This window comes from Hipposideros armiger, unplaced genomic scaffold, assembly GCF_001890085.2.
Source record: "Hipposideros armiger isolate ML-2016 unplaced genomic scaffold, ASM189008v1 scaffold_641, whole genome shotgun sequence".
Lineage (NCBI taxonomy): Eukaryota > Metazoa > Chordata > Mammalia > Chiroptera > Hipposideridae > Hipposideros > Hipposideros armiger.
The window spans coordinates 367,457-384,634 of record NW_017731991.1 but is presented as its reverse complement, the minus strand read 5'-3'; the positions used below and the strand labels follow the sequence as shown (position 1 = coordinate 384,634).

General features: G+C 36.0%; 1 protein-coding gene across 1 annotated transcript in view; it reads right to left on the bottom strand.

The window, feature by feature from the left end:
- Window positions 1–2,917: 2,917 nt before the first annotated feature.
- CENPE (centromere protein E) overlaps window positions 2,918–17,178 on the bottom strand; it is a 64,759-nt gene continuing 50,498 nt past the window's right edge. The window contains exons 44-50 of the mRNA XM_019625872.1: window positions 15,337–15,555; window positions 13,181–13,366; window positions 11,500–11,612; window positions 9,850–9,947; window positions 7,996–8,179; window positions 6,240–6,523; window positions 2,918–3,418 (exon numbers count right to left, since the gene is read on the bottom strand). Of these exons, the coding sequence (XP_019481417.1) occupies window positions 3,324–3,418; window positions 6,240–6,523; window positions 7,996–8,179; window positions 9,850–9,947; window positions 11,500–11,612; window positions 13,181–13,366; window positions 15,337–15,555 (1,179 nt within the window). The 3' untranslated portion in view covers window positions 2,918–3,323. The remainder of the gene's footprint in view (window positions 3,419–6,239; window positions 6,524–7,995; window positions 8,180–9,849; window positions 9,948–11,499; window positions 11,613–13,180; window positions 13,367–15,336; window positions 15,556–17,178) is intronic.

Sequence of the window (17,178 nt, the reverse complement as noted above, 5' to 3'; positions counted from 1 at the left end):
ACGGTCACCTAATATGTGCTGAGTATGAATGGCAGGCTCCTAATAAGCTTCCTGAATATAATTCCGCCAGGCTCTTAAGAAAGTTTTTCCTATGAACAATAATGTGTTTTGTCTTCTCTGGTCCTGACTTTACTTTCAGGCCACTTAGTATTTTCTGACCATGCTGCTGCTTTTCAACATTATTCCTTCACTATCATATCTCACGATATTAAAACTCAGATAAGAATTAAGAAACATTTTGAAGGAGAGCTTAACAAGATGGAGGAATAGGAAGTTCCAGCTCTCTTTTCTCCAGAGACACTGATTTAACAACATGTGGACCAAAATACCTTTGTGAGAACTTCAGAAGCCAGGTAAGAAAGTTGCAGTATCCTAGGCGAGGGCAAAGCTGAGAACTGAGGGCAAAGCCACACTGAAACAGACAAGAGCCAGTTGCTTTGCCTGCCACCACCCCTTCCCCAAGCTAGCACAGCTCAGCCCCTGGCCTGTGGTTTCTCCACCATAGGGAGTGAGAAGACAGGAAAGTTTGTCAAAAGAGCCAATGTTTTGGAGGGCTGTCCAAGTCACTGGTTTTCTGTCTCGCCTCACTTGGAGTGCTGATGGAACTGGCATAGTTTCGTACCAGAGGGTCTGCAGTACTCCAGTCCAAGCTCAGTCACGGGAAAGTGCCCAACTCACAGCTTCATCCTTGGGAGGGAGGAAGAACAGGGTGTCTGGTCTTTCAGTTTTCTGGAAGGTTGCCCGAGGAACTGGTCTTGGCTGACTTGTGGGGCTGATGGGAAGCAGATGTAATTTGGATGCCTGGGGGCCAATGAGAAAAGAGAGTGGGGTGGCTTCCTGCTGCAGCACCAAAGAACCTGCAATACTGCAGACACACACTAGAGGGAGCAAGAGATTATGAGCTCCTGGGAAAAAAATTTGCAAACCTCCCTAATGGGCAAATTACACCCTCAAGCCCAGACAAGTCCCATCCCTTAGCCCCCAAAAGGTTCCAGAGGTCCCCGGAATCTAACCAGACTGACTGGTGAAGGTCTTCCCCTCTGCAAAGCAGTCCGTAAAGATTGATGGAGGCTAATTTTTTGAATGCACAAAATTCAGAAAAAAATAAAAAAATTGAGAAGGCACAAAAAGAAACAGAGAAACATGGCCCAATAAAAGGAACAAAATAAATCTCCATAAACCAACTGTAAAGAAATGGGGAATTACCTGACAATTCAAAACCAGAATTTTAAAGATCTGCATGAGAACACACATAAACAACTAAGTGAAACCAGGCAAATATTGCATGAACAAAGTAAGACTATTAATAACAAGATAGAAACTATAAAGAAGAACCAAACAGAAATTCTGAAGCTGAGGAATACAATAACTGAAGTGAAAAATTCACTAGAGGGGCTCAACAGCAGACCTGATCAAGCAGAAGAAAGGATCAACAAAGTTAAAGACAGGTCATTTGAAATTATACAATCAGAGAAGCAAAAAAAAAAAAAACAACACAAGAAAAGTGAAGAGCCTAAGGCACTTATGAGACATCAGAAAGTGGACCAATATACGCACAATGGGACTTCCAGAAGAAGGGACAAAATATTTAAAGAAATAATGGCCCAAAACTTCCCAAATCTGAGGAAGGAAATAGACTTCCAAATTCAAGTTAAGCAACATTATACTAGACTGGATACCTGATGAATATATTTTGAAGGGCCTTAAAGTAGTTTTATTATCCAGGTGTTGGGGGTGGCCAGTTAGCTCAGGTGGTTAGAGCACAGGCTCATAACACCAAGGTTGCCAGTTCAATTTCCAAACGGGCCAAGGAACTGCACCCTCTACAACTAGATTGAAACAACCAATTGACTTGGAGCTGAGGAGTCCTGGAAAAAGTTTCCCAATTAAAAATTTTTTTTCTTTATTATCCAGGTGTACTTACCTACTACTTTGCATTACTTTTATTCAGTAGAGGAGCAGACATTGTAAAGAATCAAGCCTTCAGCTCTGTTAAAGTGTCTTGTTTGGGTAAAGGTGAAAAGGAGAAACAAGTCTCCCAAGGGACACACCTGGGGGAGAGAATTGTAGGAAGGGAGAATTTCCCTTAGCCCTAGAGAATTCTTATGATAGCATGTTAAAGGAAAATATCCAACCCATAGATTTAAAATGATGACTATGAGGCAATTCATAATTCATCCTTTGAATGAATCTTCTTACCAAAGAGCCAAGAATGCCTTGAAATCACTAACTGTTCTGAACCTTATGTGACTTGTTGTCTTATGTGATTTTTTTTCAAAGTCATGTGATATAAAATATTGGATACTCTCTAAAATCATAGTTCTTAACCTCTTACAGGGCACAGACCCCTCTGAGAATATGATAAAAGAAAGTGTGGACCCGAATATCCTAGAAAAATGAGTCCACGCACAAAAGTTAACAGTTTTTTCAGAAGTTATACAGACTGCATGAAGCCCATCCATAGATGCCTTACATACATGTGGGGACCCCAGGTTTAGAACAGTTTCCTTTGATAGAAACTCTGGTGCTGTTTCCTCACGTCTAAAATGAAAGGGTAGAATAAATGATGTATGAGGTTCTTCCACTGGAAGTGAAGTGAAATAGAGTACAAAGTCCAATAACAAACCAACCAATTTAGAGCGCTTGTATAGGAAGTGGGGGTGGGTGGGTTAACAAAAAAGTGAGAACTTTGCAGTTACAATAGCAACAGGTAAAAAGTCTTACCCTACGTAAGACTAAGAAATGAAGATCATAGTACTTGCTATGCTGTAACAACTTAAATCCAGAAAGCATGTGTACATTTTCATAGCAAAATTCTGAAAGTCAATAAAGAAGAGAACCAAATACACTCTGAGTACCCCACTAAGAAACCATTAATTAATCTTACAGGAGTTGTGATTGAGTACTAATTAAACATTTTATTAAATGTTCAAGGTATTAAAAAAGTTTACAATTTTGTTCATTAAAAGAAGCTTTATATTAACTTATGTATAATGTTTTGGAATATCTAAGTCATAGGTGGGTAACTGTACAGAAATAAAATGGATACATTTTACATGAAAAATTTCCTTCAATAACTTTATTCTTTAAAAAATAAATAAGACTATTCAACTTCTGAAGTATTACCACATTCAAGAAGACGTTATTGCTGTCACCATTCTAAATTATTGAAATGCATTATTCTCCTGTCTTTCTCCTTCCAATTCTAGTGGCAAAGTAAAAACTGAATTGAAATTAAGTTGGACTGTGACATCACTGCCAGGGTTAGACACAGAATGTAACAACCAAGGAATGCTGGGCCCAGAAAAGTGTCAGAATAGGATCTACTGAATCTTGCACTCGGGCACATCTGTTTCTGAGATGGCCTGCCAGGCACGCGACTGAGGATCCACATTCTCTGCTCCAGCAGTTGGTTCTTCTGAGGAAAAAAAAAAAGAAAAAAATCAAAACCAAAAGTAATCTTATTTAAAAAATACACAAAAAGCAAATACAGCTGGAAGTGGAAAGGATGTTGTTAAGACACTGGAGATCTGAAGACTGAAGTGGCAATATGGTCATTAACTTCCTCATGTTTAGTCATTAAAAAGGGTATATTTCACATCATCAGAATTGGAGTTTATTCCCCCTTTTTTTTCATAAGATGAATTGTGAGAAACACCATGTTATACGTAAGACCAAGAAGTAATAGTCTTATTTGGAATTCATAACTTTGAGATTTAAAATGAATCAAATATGGATTGAGTTTGGTTTTCTTTTGTCCTATTTTTAGAAAAAAAAATGGTGCACTAAACAAATGATATGTATTTTAGGGAATATTTTAGACATCTTTGGGAAACTTTCTTTGAGCCTTCAAAAAGCACTTCAGCTGTATCTATTTATAAACAATATTCATTGTAAAATTATTATATTCATAAAAGTACAGTTGACCGTTGAACAACATGGGTTTGAACTGCTCAGGAACATTTACATGTGTATTTTTGCAATACTATAAATATATTTTATCTTCCTTACGATTTTCTTAGTATTTTCTTTTCTCTAGCTTACTTTATTGTAAAAATACACTATATAATACATGTAACATACAAAATATGTGTTAATTGACTATCGCTAAGGCTTCCAGTCAATACGAGGCTATTAATAGTTAAATTATGGGGGAGTAAAAATTTATACAGGAATTTTTTAATGTGTGTGCGTGGGGGGGGTTGGCCCCCCCCAGCCCCAGCATTGTTCAAGGGTCAACTGTAAATCTTGCATAACTGGACTTGCCAATTATCTTAAGTTCTTGAGATAATTTAGATTGCCTTTTTCAGAATTAAAATGAAAAACTGACACAATTTTTTTAGACTGATATTTTACTAATTTAAGCTGGGACTATGTCCTTTAATTCTGAATTGGTCAGCTTTTGATTTATATATCCCTCTTTTAAAAAAAAGCCTACTCTTTTCTTTATTTCACTTGAAAATAGTACCAGAAAGATCCATACATTGATAAAAAGAATTAAACATTTTTATTTGTGGTTTGATTAATTCATATTATGCCTGCCTGTGTTTCTGGCACTATCAGATAAAATAAAAAAGGTGGTTATAAAAGTTTCTGTTTTTCAAAACTCTTCTAAAATAGCATATCTGTACAGCAAAAGTACCACATAAGCTAGCTAATGGAAGGTCCTTGAATCATTGTTAAATCCTATTCCATGAAGTGAATATTTCAAAAAAATGTTCCAAATTGTTTTGTGACTTAGTATATTTCTCAGAGCAGTTTCAGATTGCTGATTTGAACTACGTTTGAAGTGTAGTTGCTGAGAATGGACTGATTTCTGTCACACAGTAGAGCTCTCATAAGCCCTGGCAGCCTTTGCTCAGGGCATTAAATGACTTGCAGCTGCTTTTCTTAGGGTACAGTAGTGTTGCTTTAGGTTTTTGCAGCGCATGATAGGGGATTTCAGACATGTCACAAAGGGCCCTGTCCATGCACGCCTGAGCACACGGTCAACGCTATGTGGTGAGAAAGACCACAAGAAACATTCACGCTTCTCTTGCAATGCTCCCCACCTGTGTACAGCACCCCTGCAGGGCTGGGGGGTGATCCTTGACAATGCCCCACTCCATCCACTCAGGCAAACCGCACTGCTGATTCTGCTCCCCAATCTGTCCCGTCTGTCCAATTCTCTCCATCTCCACGGTTCCTGCCCATCCAAACTACTGGGACTTGCTTAGGCAACTGCCATAAACTCTTGCTTCTGTTATTTGTTGGTTACCTTACAGCTGAGGTAATGTCTTCAAAATTTATAACTCATTATGTTCCCCTGCCATTGTTTAAAATCTTTCAAAGCTTTCTTCTACATGCTTTAGGGAGGAGTAAAAACTCCTTGAACAGCCTAGAAAGCCCTGGCGCGTGGCTCCTCTCTCTCTCTCTCTGGCTTCCTTGACCTCATGCACAGGGCCTGTGTTCACTGTGCTCTGGCCACACTGCACTGCTCTCACCTCTTCCCCTGGTCATGGTCCCTCCTACCGGTGCTGTCACCGTTCACCTTCCCGACATGCTTTGCCCTCCCCTCTTTGTTAAGCTAACTCACATTCGACCTCTTAGATCTCAGTTCCTTTCTTCAAGGAAGACTTCTTTAAGATTCCTAGAACACAAACCTCTTATAAGCCTCAGAGCCTTGTGCACTCTAGAATTTTACCTTTTTAATTTTTTTTGACTACTTGATTACCAACTATACCTCCTATCAGACTGTGAGCTCTAGGGCAGGGATCATGTCTAGTTTTGCTCATCAACGTACTATCAGGGTCTAATATGTGACACATAGTTGGAGATCAAAAAATTCTGTTGATTGAATGAATTAATAAGTAAATGATCTAAGTCTATGACGGGACTTGTATAAAATGAATATAATGCTTCTGGAAATACTGGCCCATTGAATTGATGAGAAAGTCTTTTGTTTTTAGTAAAAATAGTTTTGTTTATAGCGTCTTTATGTCCATGAGAGAGTTGCTTGTCTATTCTTGGGAAAAGCTTGAGGGTTTAAGAGGAAGAATAAAGACTTCACTTGGGTGAAGTGACTCCCTTCAGTACTGTGCTTTGGAGAAACTTTCTCACAAAGAGACAGCAGTGAAGCCTGCAGCTTCACTTGCTCACCTACCGCTTCTCTTGTCTAAACTTGCCCTTTGGAGCCATATATTAATGATCAGTTCCAAATGTTACCCCCCTATTTCCAAGTAACCAGTATATTTACACACCTGGGCAAAGGCCTAAGCCTGAATTATCAAAATATCGAACTGGATGAGGTGATGGTAAAGACTTTGATCGGCTGTCAAAAAATCGAGATTTTGGCGATTCCTTTGGAACAGGATCTTGTAAATTCTGTTCCTCACACTGAGCCATAAGTTGTCTCCTTTTAGAAGCTGTTCCAGTCACTTTAGGAGACTTTGGAGAATTTTCACAAGTTACTTCTTTGTGAACCTCTGTTTTAAGGATTCTCTCCTTCCATGTTTTTACCTCATTGGAAAGACGATGATTATTGCTTAAATGGGGGGAAGAGAGGAGAAAGGAGACTGTAAGATTGCTTACTTTCTGAAATGTATTCACATTTACATAAAACATTTTTAAAAACTTGTGGTAAAATATACATAACATAATTTACTGTTTTATATTTATATTTCAAGTTCACTAAAATATGAAATTATAGAGTAATTATAGTTAATCTCTGTGATCATGGAGTCTTGAAAAGAAAGCTCAGGGTATGACATTAGGTTTTCAAATGCATCAATGATATCATCCAGAATGGTTTAGCTATTGATAAATTAGTCTTCTAGATAGACAAATCTTTAATATTCCTTTGTTATTTTAAAAGAAACATTACACTGTGTTTTTCTGGATTGATTATAATCTTGTTTCCGACAGGAAATGCCACCAGCACTTATCTGGTTCCTCCAGAGAGAAACTGGGAGCAGCCCTAGAGGCCCTGCTCTCCCCTATCAATCAGCCAAGTGTGTTGATACCACCTCAGACTTACCTCTCAAACTCATCTCCTTACTTTTAATTATTGTCACCATTCTTTTTTTGCCTGGACTACAACAGATTCCTAAATTGGGGTATCTGATCTCACCAGGCCCTGGCTTAAAGTCCTCCAGTGGAGGAAACCTCCCATTACATTTAGGATACCACCTAAACTCCCTCAGAATGACCTCTGAGGGCCTGTGGAATCTGTCCCAGTTACCTCTGGCTTTTCATCTGGCACCTTACTCGGCTTCATTCTCCGTGCTCTGGCCACAGGGATGTTTTACGTTCCACTGACTGGTTATTCTTCCTGACTCCAAGCCTGTGTACATGCTGTTCCCTAGGCCTGGAAGGCTGGCCAGTCTGTCCTTTCATCTAACCGAACGTGTACTCATTTTTCAGATCTACTCATATGTTAGCCTCGTGATCACCACCTCTCCCCATGCTTAGATAAGGTTTGATCTCGGTGATATGCTTTCATAATGTTCTATTTGTTTGTTTAACAGCACTTATTACAAAGAATTAGTTATTTGTACGATTATTTGCTTAATGCCTATTTTTTTTTCCTACTTCATCATTAGTAGAGATTAACACAAGATTCTAATCTTTAGTAGGTGCCAAATAATTTAATTTGTTAGAACTGCTTATAAAGTTAAATTAAATAGGTGACAATAGTGATGCTAATGGGTCCTCTTTTGAGTAAAGCCTCAGCGACGTGGGTATACAGACCTGTGGTGTAAAGCTCTAAGAGCTTTGTTTACATACTGGTGCTAAGCTTAGTTAAAAATAGGTCAGTTGATAGATACCAAACATCTGGAATAGTGCTATCATATTCTTATTCCTTTTAAAAAAGACACATTACGTGAGCTCTAAAAATTACTTTCCCCAATGTGTGAAGGGTTGCTAACTGCAAAAAAAATATATGTATGTACATATATCATCCCCCACACGTAACAGCCATAAGCACAATTTCTGTATCATGTAAGCAGATCTTACCTTAACAGTTCATTCTTTTGCTTTATTAGCTGTTCATTTTGCTGCTTTAACTTAGAAATTTCCTTTTCGAGTCGTACATATTCACTTTTCAAAATAAGAGCTTTTGTGCTTTGTACAATGCCACTGCCACCACCACAGGTTAGGGGTTTATTTGAAGGTTGAGGATTCATATTTTCTGATACCACTGTGGGAGGCAAATACACAGATAGGTGATAATTTTATTTATCTCCCAAGTTCAAAACAAAGGCAACATTACTAAGTGCAATAAGTCACTATAAAATCAAACACATCTCAACCATCATCTCCCTGGAAATCATCCTTGACTTCCGCCTTCTATCTGACCCCCATGCCTATTCCATCAATTCTAAATATCACTAGAATCTTTCTGCTACTCTCCACCCACCAATCCTGCTACTGTAATCCTGCTGAGATCTTTCACCATGATGGCAGCAGCAGCAGCCCTCTTCAGCTGGTCTTGTCCTTCACTGATCTAGCTTCTCTATCAGTGGGAACACTTGGAGGGCTTCTTCCAACAGAGTGTGTGGGGTCCACCCCAGTCATTCAGCACAGCATACGCAATACATACTTGTTAACTAAAAACCCTTAGAATGATATTAAAGCATATATTATATATTCTACACTATGCATATAAAGAATTGTTTTATAAATCTTAGGTAAAATTGCATAAAAATGTGAGGAGCTTATAATGTTGACTAAACCATTAAACCAATGACAATTCACAAAAGAGGGGTCAGGTGTGTGTGGAGAAGATACTCGATGTCCATTTTCTTTTCAATTATTTTGAATTCAGGTACAATGTGTACTTGAAAGGCACTTACACACCAAGAGCCATTACCCTGACCCTTCTGTAACAACAAATGCTCGGTTCTATTTTTATCTCTTGAAGTTTTCCAGGTAGGAGCTGCAATAGACACTAGGAACGTTCAAACTAAATATGTACTAGACAACATCTTTAACAAGACGTCTAATTTTTAAAAAATGTTTCTGGACAATAATACACACAAATACCATCTTATTTTGCCTGACATTTAGGATTTTCAGTGTGCTTCCACACACCGCTTTTAGTTTGATCCTTACAAGTGTGTGTATATATGTATATGTACATATGTGTATAACACACACACACACACACACACACACACATAAATATAAGCACATGTATGTGTATGTATTGGGTTGTCGGAAAAGTCATGATGCATTTTTGCAACGAAAACCAGAAAAAATACGTCATGACTTTTCCGACAACCCAATATGTATGTGTGTGCATATATATGTATGATAGAAATATGGAAAAAGGTATAGTTTGAGGACTGTATATGCAGAAATGTGATCATTAGATTTGAAAACTGTGCCTAAGATAAATTTTAAAGAGTTTAGTAAGCATCAACTCTGTATTTTCAGTATTAAGAACCAGTGGGATAATATTTACTTATTTTTATTGTGCTGATTATATTTTTACTATGCATATCGTCAAAATCTATTAAGATGTGTTTGGATTTTTATTGGGAAGGGTACTTCTGCCTTTATAGTTCAGTCATCCTTTTATAGTATTGAAGGTATCTTCACCAATATGTAAAGATCTGATAATACAAAGGTAAAATTCATACTTTTCAAGCATCTATAATGTACAAACAGTTGACATTACAGGGAAACTAAAGCGATGTCCTAGGATAAATATAATGGCAATTAATTCATTTTAAAAATAGATATTTCTAAATTAGTGAATAACCTAAGCTTATTCTTGACTGATGCATGTTTAATAGTCCTCAAAATGTATAAATGATTGAGAAATAAAATGGAAAGGATCTAGGAATACCAGCATTTTCTACTCACTTGAGGTATCTTGGGCCTGTTGATTTCTTCTAAGATTTTCTCTCAATTGCCTTATAACTTCGTTTTGATATGTTACAGTGGCTTTTGTAGAAGCAATTCTAATAAGAACAACAGAAATATGTGAAGGCCCAGCAACTAACTTTTAATGGAAAAATAAATAGAAGCTGTCAAGAACTTTCTAGTAAGATACATCACATTGACATAATGTCCATACGTAGCAGTAGATAAGCCCTTAGGATAACCCCGCTGGCAGCATGCACTTTGTAGCTATAACACCATCAAATTGGAAGTATTCAGTTTGGTTGCAGGGGCAATATTTTTAACATTGAGAAACCAATTCTTTTAAATTTCTGGAAGCTCAAGAGCTATTAATCGGCTATTGAGCAAAATTATACTCGAAGGCACCATAAAATAAATAACTGGGCTGTAACCATGACGTCCTAGAAACACTTTAAAAGGCACCACCGGTACCAGAGCATGAAAGTGAGAAGCAGCTTCCTGCTACATTGCCAGGAAGCAAACCCTGGCTGCAGCTCTGGTTGAAGGGGATACAGGCAAAGGTCAAATTCTGCTCCCTGTTCCGTGGAAGAAAGAGGCACTGTATGAATTGTTAGCTTCAGCATTAATCAGTAATGATAAATTATAAGACTTTCTGCCTTTATTAGAGGCTGAAGTACCTGCTGATTCTACTTTCTGCCTTTATTAGAGGCTGAAGTATCTGCTGATTCTAGGCTATGAGTAAAACTGCTTTTATAATGAACTTAGTAGGTATTAAATTTCATTAAAACCAATACTCTTATCAACGGAAGGCTGGTTAGAACGCAGGAAGATTCAGAGTGCTGCTTTTTGGGCAAAATTAGATATCATCATTAAATATTTATTAAAGATTTATAGGAAGAATAAAAAGTGTTGGGAACCAGAAAGGTTCTTAACAAATTCTCCAATAGAAACCTATCCTTTTATTGATTTTGAATGTGAAGAGCAGAGAGATTATACAACTTACATGAAGTGATATATTAAGAAGCAGCAACATTGTATTTCTAATTCAGTTTCCCAGACTCTGTTTAATGTTCTTTTTATTATGCTATATCACAAAGAACTTTAGGCATGCTATTATGTATAGTAGTATATAGAGATAATCATTAAAAAGAGGATATGCTCTTGGGCACTAGGTATTATAATTTCAAAGGAAATACAACCTTTATACAAAAACACAACAGTAAGAACAAATGAAATTAAGAGAACCAACAAAAAACCTTAGTTGAACTGCTAAATACACACACACACACACACACACACACACACACTCACACACGCACACACACACACGCACACACACACACTCACATACACGTTCTTATCATTTACTGTCAAGCATAAAAAGGCCATTTTTAACCTGTTCATGATTAAGCAAGAAGCATCCAAAGACATAGTGTGTTAGTAACTGATCAGAATTTTGCTTATTTTAAAAATCTTTACATATATAATGAGAATTTAATAAATTTAAAATCTGTGAATGTTTGTATTTATTTTTAGAAAGCAATACACTATTTTCAGATATTTTAAAGTTAACTAATGCAAAGAAATTTGTATCATTTAAGAAGAAAATTTAAGCTATTGAAGTCATGTTCAATTAAGGCAAAAACATACTCCTTTTCACACTCCTTGGCAATTTTCATCTTCTCTAGGTCTATTTTCACCAGCTTCATTTTGAGATCTTCAATTTCTTTTTTATAGGGTTTAGCTCCTAAAGCACTTTTGTCCTAAAGTATTTAGAGAAAAGAAAAATAAAATACTTTTAGAGCAACTTCAAGGAGTTGTGAACAGCTTTTATTTGGTAGGAACATTTTAAAACTGCAAATTCTAAATATACAAAAAGCAAGAAAGGAACAAATTTTAACCCTAAAATGAGTAAGAAATAGATATTTCAGGTGAAGTATATTTGAGCTAATATGTAATTAGGGAACATACAATTTTTATTTTTAAAACAAATTTTTTCCCAATTAAAAAAACGATGTAAACAAAAGGAAACAGATTGAAAGTAATGAAATGGGTAGACAAAGGTAATTAGGAAAATGGAAAAAAAAAAGTCAGAACAACAATATAAAAGTAGAACTAAATTCAAGGCACAAAGTATTACATAGCATTACTGGGGATATTTTGTATTCAAAGATGGTTCAATCCACTGATATAAATATATGTACTTTCCACTGAGAGAAAAAAATTGTACATATATACATACATACATACATTTTTTTTTTTTTTTTTTTATTGGGGAATTGGAACAGTGCTGGGGAATTGGGGGAAGGGGAACAGACAAGTTGTTGTCATTTTGTTCTTCAGTCTAGTTGTGGAGGACGTTGCTTCACTGGCCCAAGTTGGCACCATCATTGCGCTCTTCCCGGGAGAGGCAGATCAGTCGCCGGCTTCTGGACGGCCGCTCACTGCGGCTGCTGGCTGCTCACACTGGCTGCTGGATACACACGGTAGCCCATGGCAACCCACTGCAGCAGTGGTTGCAGCCTACACCGTCGCCGGCGACTCATGGCAGCCCAGCTCCAGGTTGAGCTGTTGTTCAGCATCTTAGCTGTAGAGGGCAGTGTCACTGGCCCTCATATGTGGGATCTGAACCGGGGCCTTCTGGGGTCCCAAGCCAGTTCTTAACCAATGCGCCACTCGGCCGGCCCCATACACCTTTTTTTTAATGAATAATAATGTCTCATTGAATGAATGTTAAATAATGCAAAGAGAAAACATTCTTGACTTGTTCCAATTTTAACTAGAATGAAGAGATGCTGGAGCCAGAATAGCAAGCTTAAATGTCTATTAGGGTCAGACTCAGTAGCAGAAGTGTGAGAAGTAGCTGGGCCTAAAATGAAAGGGAGTGCGAAGGATGTGATGAATGAGGATGTGACGTGTAATGTAACACCATTCATTGAAATTACTGTTCTTTTCAAAAGGGGGATTAAATAAAAAAAAGAAAAGAATTTTAAAATGTACTTATCTAATATGGAGTGCTAAATACTTAGATAAGAAGTTTTTTTTTTTAAAAATGAATATACATCTTAAACTATAAAGAATAATATCTATATATCTTTGAAAAATAATTTTCTAGGCAGATAAAAATATTCATTATTTTGCATGAACATATACTCCTGAATTTCATTTCTAAGATGTCACTCAATTTTTCAAAGCTTGAGTAATAAACTTGAGACATACATCGGTAATAGGAAGTTGAAGTAAAAGATTAAGAGTCTCAAATGATCTGCCAAATTCAACAGTGAAAGGAAAACAAAAAACACTTTTATTTATAAAAATGAGTTTAAATTACCTGAAGTACTTGGATCACTTCTTTTGTTTCTTCAAGGCATTTACTTGATTCATTCACTTGCGCCTGAAGTTTTGCTATTACGTCATTAGTCTTTTCCAGTTCTTTCTGCAACTTTATAATTTTGCCTTCCTTATGCATAGCACTTTCTTTAGCTTTAAGTAGTGAAGTTTCCAGCTCTTGAATTTTCTATAAGAAAAAGCACATATATATAAGTTCTGTCATAAAGACAGAATGACAGTATGTAAATTTAAGACAAAGATGATCATACATAGGTATTAATTTTTCAGATTCCATTTAACGAAGGAGAGAAAAGAAGCCAAATATCACTTAATTCACACATGTACTATTTTTTTCATTTAGAAGCTGATGATTTTTATACTAAAAAATGTCCAAATTTTGTATTATAATGTTTAGTGTTTATTTACTGATTAGCACAGTAGTAAGCATATTAAATGGGCACTCACAGTTTTAAATTAATACTACTTAAAGAAAGTACATTTGTTAACTGACTCTTTCAAGTAATACACGTAACATATCTTTCTCTTTATTTTTATTACCTAGGTTTTAAATTGAAAAATACAAGTAGGTGGAAAAATTTAAAGGCATAAAAGAAAGAGTAAGTTTTCCCATCTCAGACCCCCAATTGACCTTAAAGCAATGACTACTAAACATTTTCAAGTGTGTCCTTCCAGAAATTTTTCATGTATATCTAAGTATATATGAATATAGTTTATTTTTAAAGTCATACGCACAATAGAAACATGCTAAATATATAGTTCTGCCTCTTTTTCTAACTTAACATTTTCCAGATCTTTCCATTATCAATACATACAGATCTCTTACACTTTTTTCATATTTTCTGTTTCATGGAAATAGCATAAATTAGTTTACCCATCTAATGAACATTTAGGTTATTTCCAGTTTTTTGCAAGTACAAAAAACACTTGAATTTGTTCATGTTTATAAGATTATTCTCACACACACTCATATAGGTTTTCCTGGAGAATGTTTGTTTCTTTTTGGCCCACCTAGAATTTATTTTGTTTAATGAGGGAGGTAGGAATCCAGACTTATTTTCTGCCAGATGGCTAGCTGGTTGTTCTGAATCAAATATTAAGTATACCATCTTTTCCCCTTTGAGCTGAATGTTACCACTATCATATACTAAATTCTCATACTTGCTTGGGTGCACTGCTGAACTCTCTATTCTGTCCCATTGTGTATTCCTGTATCATTACCAAACTACGCTACTCTAATTTGGCATCAATACCAAACTAAGAGCATATCTTTTATCTGGTAGGGTATTTTTCCTGTGGTCACTGAAAATGGAATTTCCTTTGCTTCTTTATCTTATTGCTTTGGTATAGATGGGTTTCATAATGACACTATTTTTCTCTCTACTAGCTGACTGAGGTCTGTAGTGATCAGCAAATCCATAAACTGTGCTCAGGTTCCTCAAGTTTCCAATGGTAATTATTAAACTAGTGATTGATGATTTGTAAGTATTTATTTTGCTAAAAATGATAAATTTACTTTTGGGTTCCCCACTAAGTCATTTTGTAGGCTAACAAAATAAAACAGCGTGTTTGCTTCATAGACTCTTAAGTAAGGGTAGTGAATAAAGTAATTGGATCGTTCAAATAATATATTAATTTTTAGTTACTCTGCATTAGAAATCTGGTATATTTTTAGCTTTTTATATTTTTATTTGGATTATAATATTAACCAATATTAAAGACATTGATGCTAATTGGGGAAAAGTGAAATTGCTCTTTCCTGTTAAGCTAGTTCTGTACCCAGACACAGATTAGAGTTTAATAGAAAGTCACATGATTCAGGAAATTTATAATGTAGGATAATAATGCTGTACATGGCATATATATCTATTATTCAAATTAAGCTATGAGTTACTTCTGTTTTATAATCCAAAGGGAAGCTCTTAAATAATGTCTAGCTTTATGGATAATTTAGGTTAATGACAGTCATAATAGAATTGTATTTAATAAACAAGCAGCTCCTCAAACACACACAAAGATAGTCTATGTTCCTTAATAAATACATCCGATAACTATAATTCTGTTCTGAAATGTTATATAAGATACAGCTTTACCTCTGTGATGAAGCTGCAAGTTCAAAAATATAAAAACCTCACACACCTCTGTGGCCAGCTGGGTGGCTCTTGATGTAACATGAAGATTCGCGTCATCTCGCGCAGTCGGATTAGCAGGGGCACCAGATGACTGAGAGCTCTTCAAAGTTTGGTAGTTTTTAAACAGTTTTTCATTTTCCTCTTTCATTAATTTCAGGTCACGTTCCCATTCTTTGGCTAAGGTAGCATTTCTTTCCTCAAACTCTGTTGATTCATTCATTATAGCCTATAGTATAATAAAAACACTATTATTGCTCTAAAATGAGTTACATGTTTTTTAAAAAACACTGAAAAATGCTAGAATTCTAGGATAAGGTATATATATATTGAAATCCATTTTCAGCACACTCTAGAACAGTATGTGAAGAACATAAAAGAATGTGAACACTCTTTGTGGTTTGCATCAGTTCCTGATATTTCAGAAGATGTTGGATGACGATGATAAAAGAATAAGGACTGGAGAAGATTCAGATTCATTTTCAAGGTGATAATCTTGCTATTAGATCGGTACTAACAAATGAAGAGAAATTTGAAGTTAAAGTCATTATTCATGTTATAGGTGTTAACAAAACATTAACTGACATCTAATTGCAGAGCACACCCAGTAAACTTAGCAACAATCAATTTTCTTGTTTCATTACAAACCTCAGTGTTAATAGGAAAAAGAGCTCACTGACTTTCGGTATGTAATCTGAAAATCTTATATTTCTCTGCAGGGAATAACAATCAATACCATCTTTTACTTCGAAGGCTAACTAACTCTGAAATTACTCAGATCATGCTTTTTACTTCCTCATTCCTATGGGATGTTCTTTTTCCTCTCATCGCAAATGCCTTATTGGTCTTTTCTACAACTCTGTGGCTTTATGGTCATTCTATCACATGGATCCTAAATTAGCTGTATTCTTGCTGGCACCCTGGACTCTCCTTGGCTCTGGACTACTGACCTCACATCACACAAAGTAACCAATTCCTACTCTCAGGGTGCTGGAAGAAGCCACCTATCCATGCTGATCGATACCACAGGAAACCATGGCTTTCCAATCACAACTGTGTCCTCAATCTTACAAGAAAAACTCTGAATCCTATGGAGATTATCCTATCTAAACACTGGTTTTATGGTTTTCTCTATTGATTGTGTACTTTTTTAAAAGTTCATTTACTATTTTGCTAGCTTCAGGTAAATCAACAACAAATGGGATTAACTATCCATTAAATATTATCTACATTTTAATGTGATTTAAGTATAGTTTCCAGATGAAATCAAAGTGTCAGGAAAAAAACCACCCAAACACATGAAATACAAAACCAATTTTAGAAGCTATAATATTCATTTAGTTCCCTTTGCACATATATAACAAGCAACTTTCTGATTACTACATATTTTATCAGGTGTATGAAGTATGGATTACTTTAGAAAGCAGAATTAATATTCTGATCAGTGGAAGGTAAAACAAATTTAATAAACTGATCTTAAAAGCAATGTTGGTTCTTTGGTTCTTATGAATCTGTCTACTAGAGCCAATCACATTAATAATGACACAAACCATATCTTTGAACCTCAAGTTGAAGGATCAGCACATACGATGTGACCCGCTGACATGAAAAGCATGAGACCTTATTGGAGTAGCTGCCTGTAGCCCTGAGAGAGCCTCATGTCTCACCTGTTGAGGCTACCTGGGGACAAGGCTCAATTCCTACAGAAGAAGTGAACAGTGAGAAAAAAAAGGAGAATGGCAGGAGGATTCAAGGTTTCTCAAGTGGAAACTGTTACACACTAACATTTTGTTACCATCTTCACAAGTACAAATTGATATATTTAAGTATCTTAAGGAAGCATGTTAGAGGG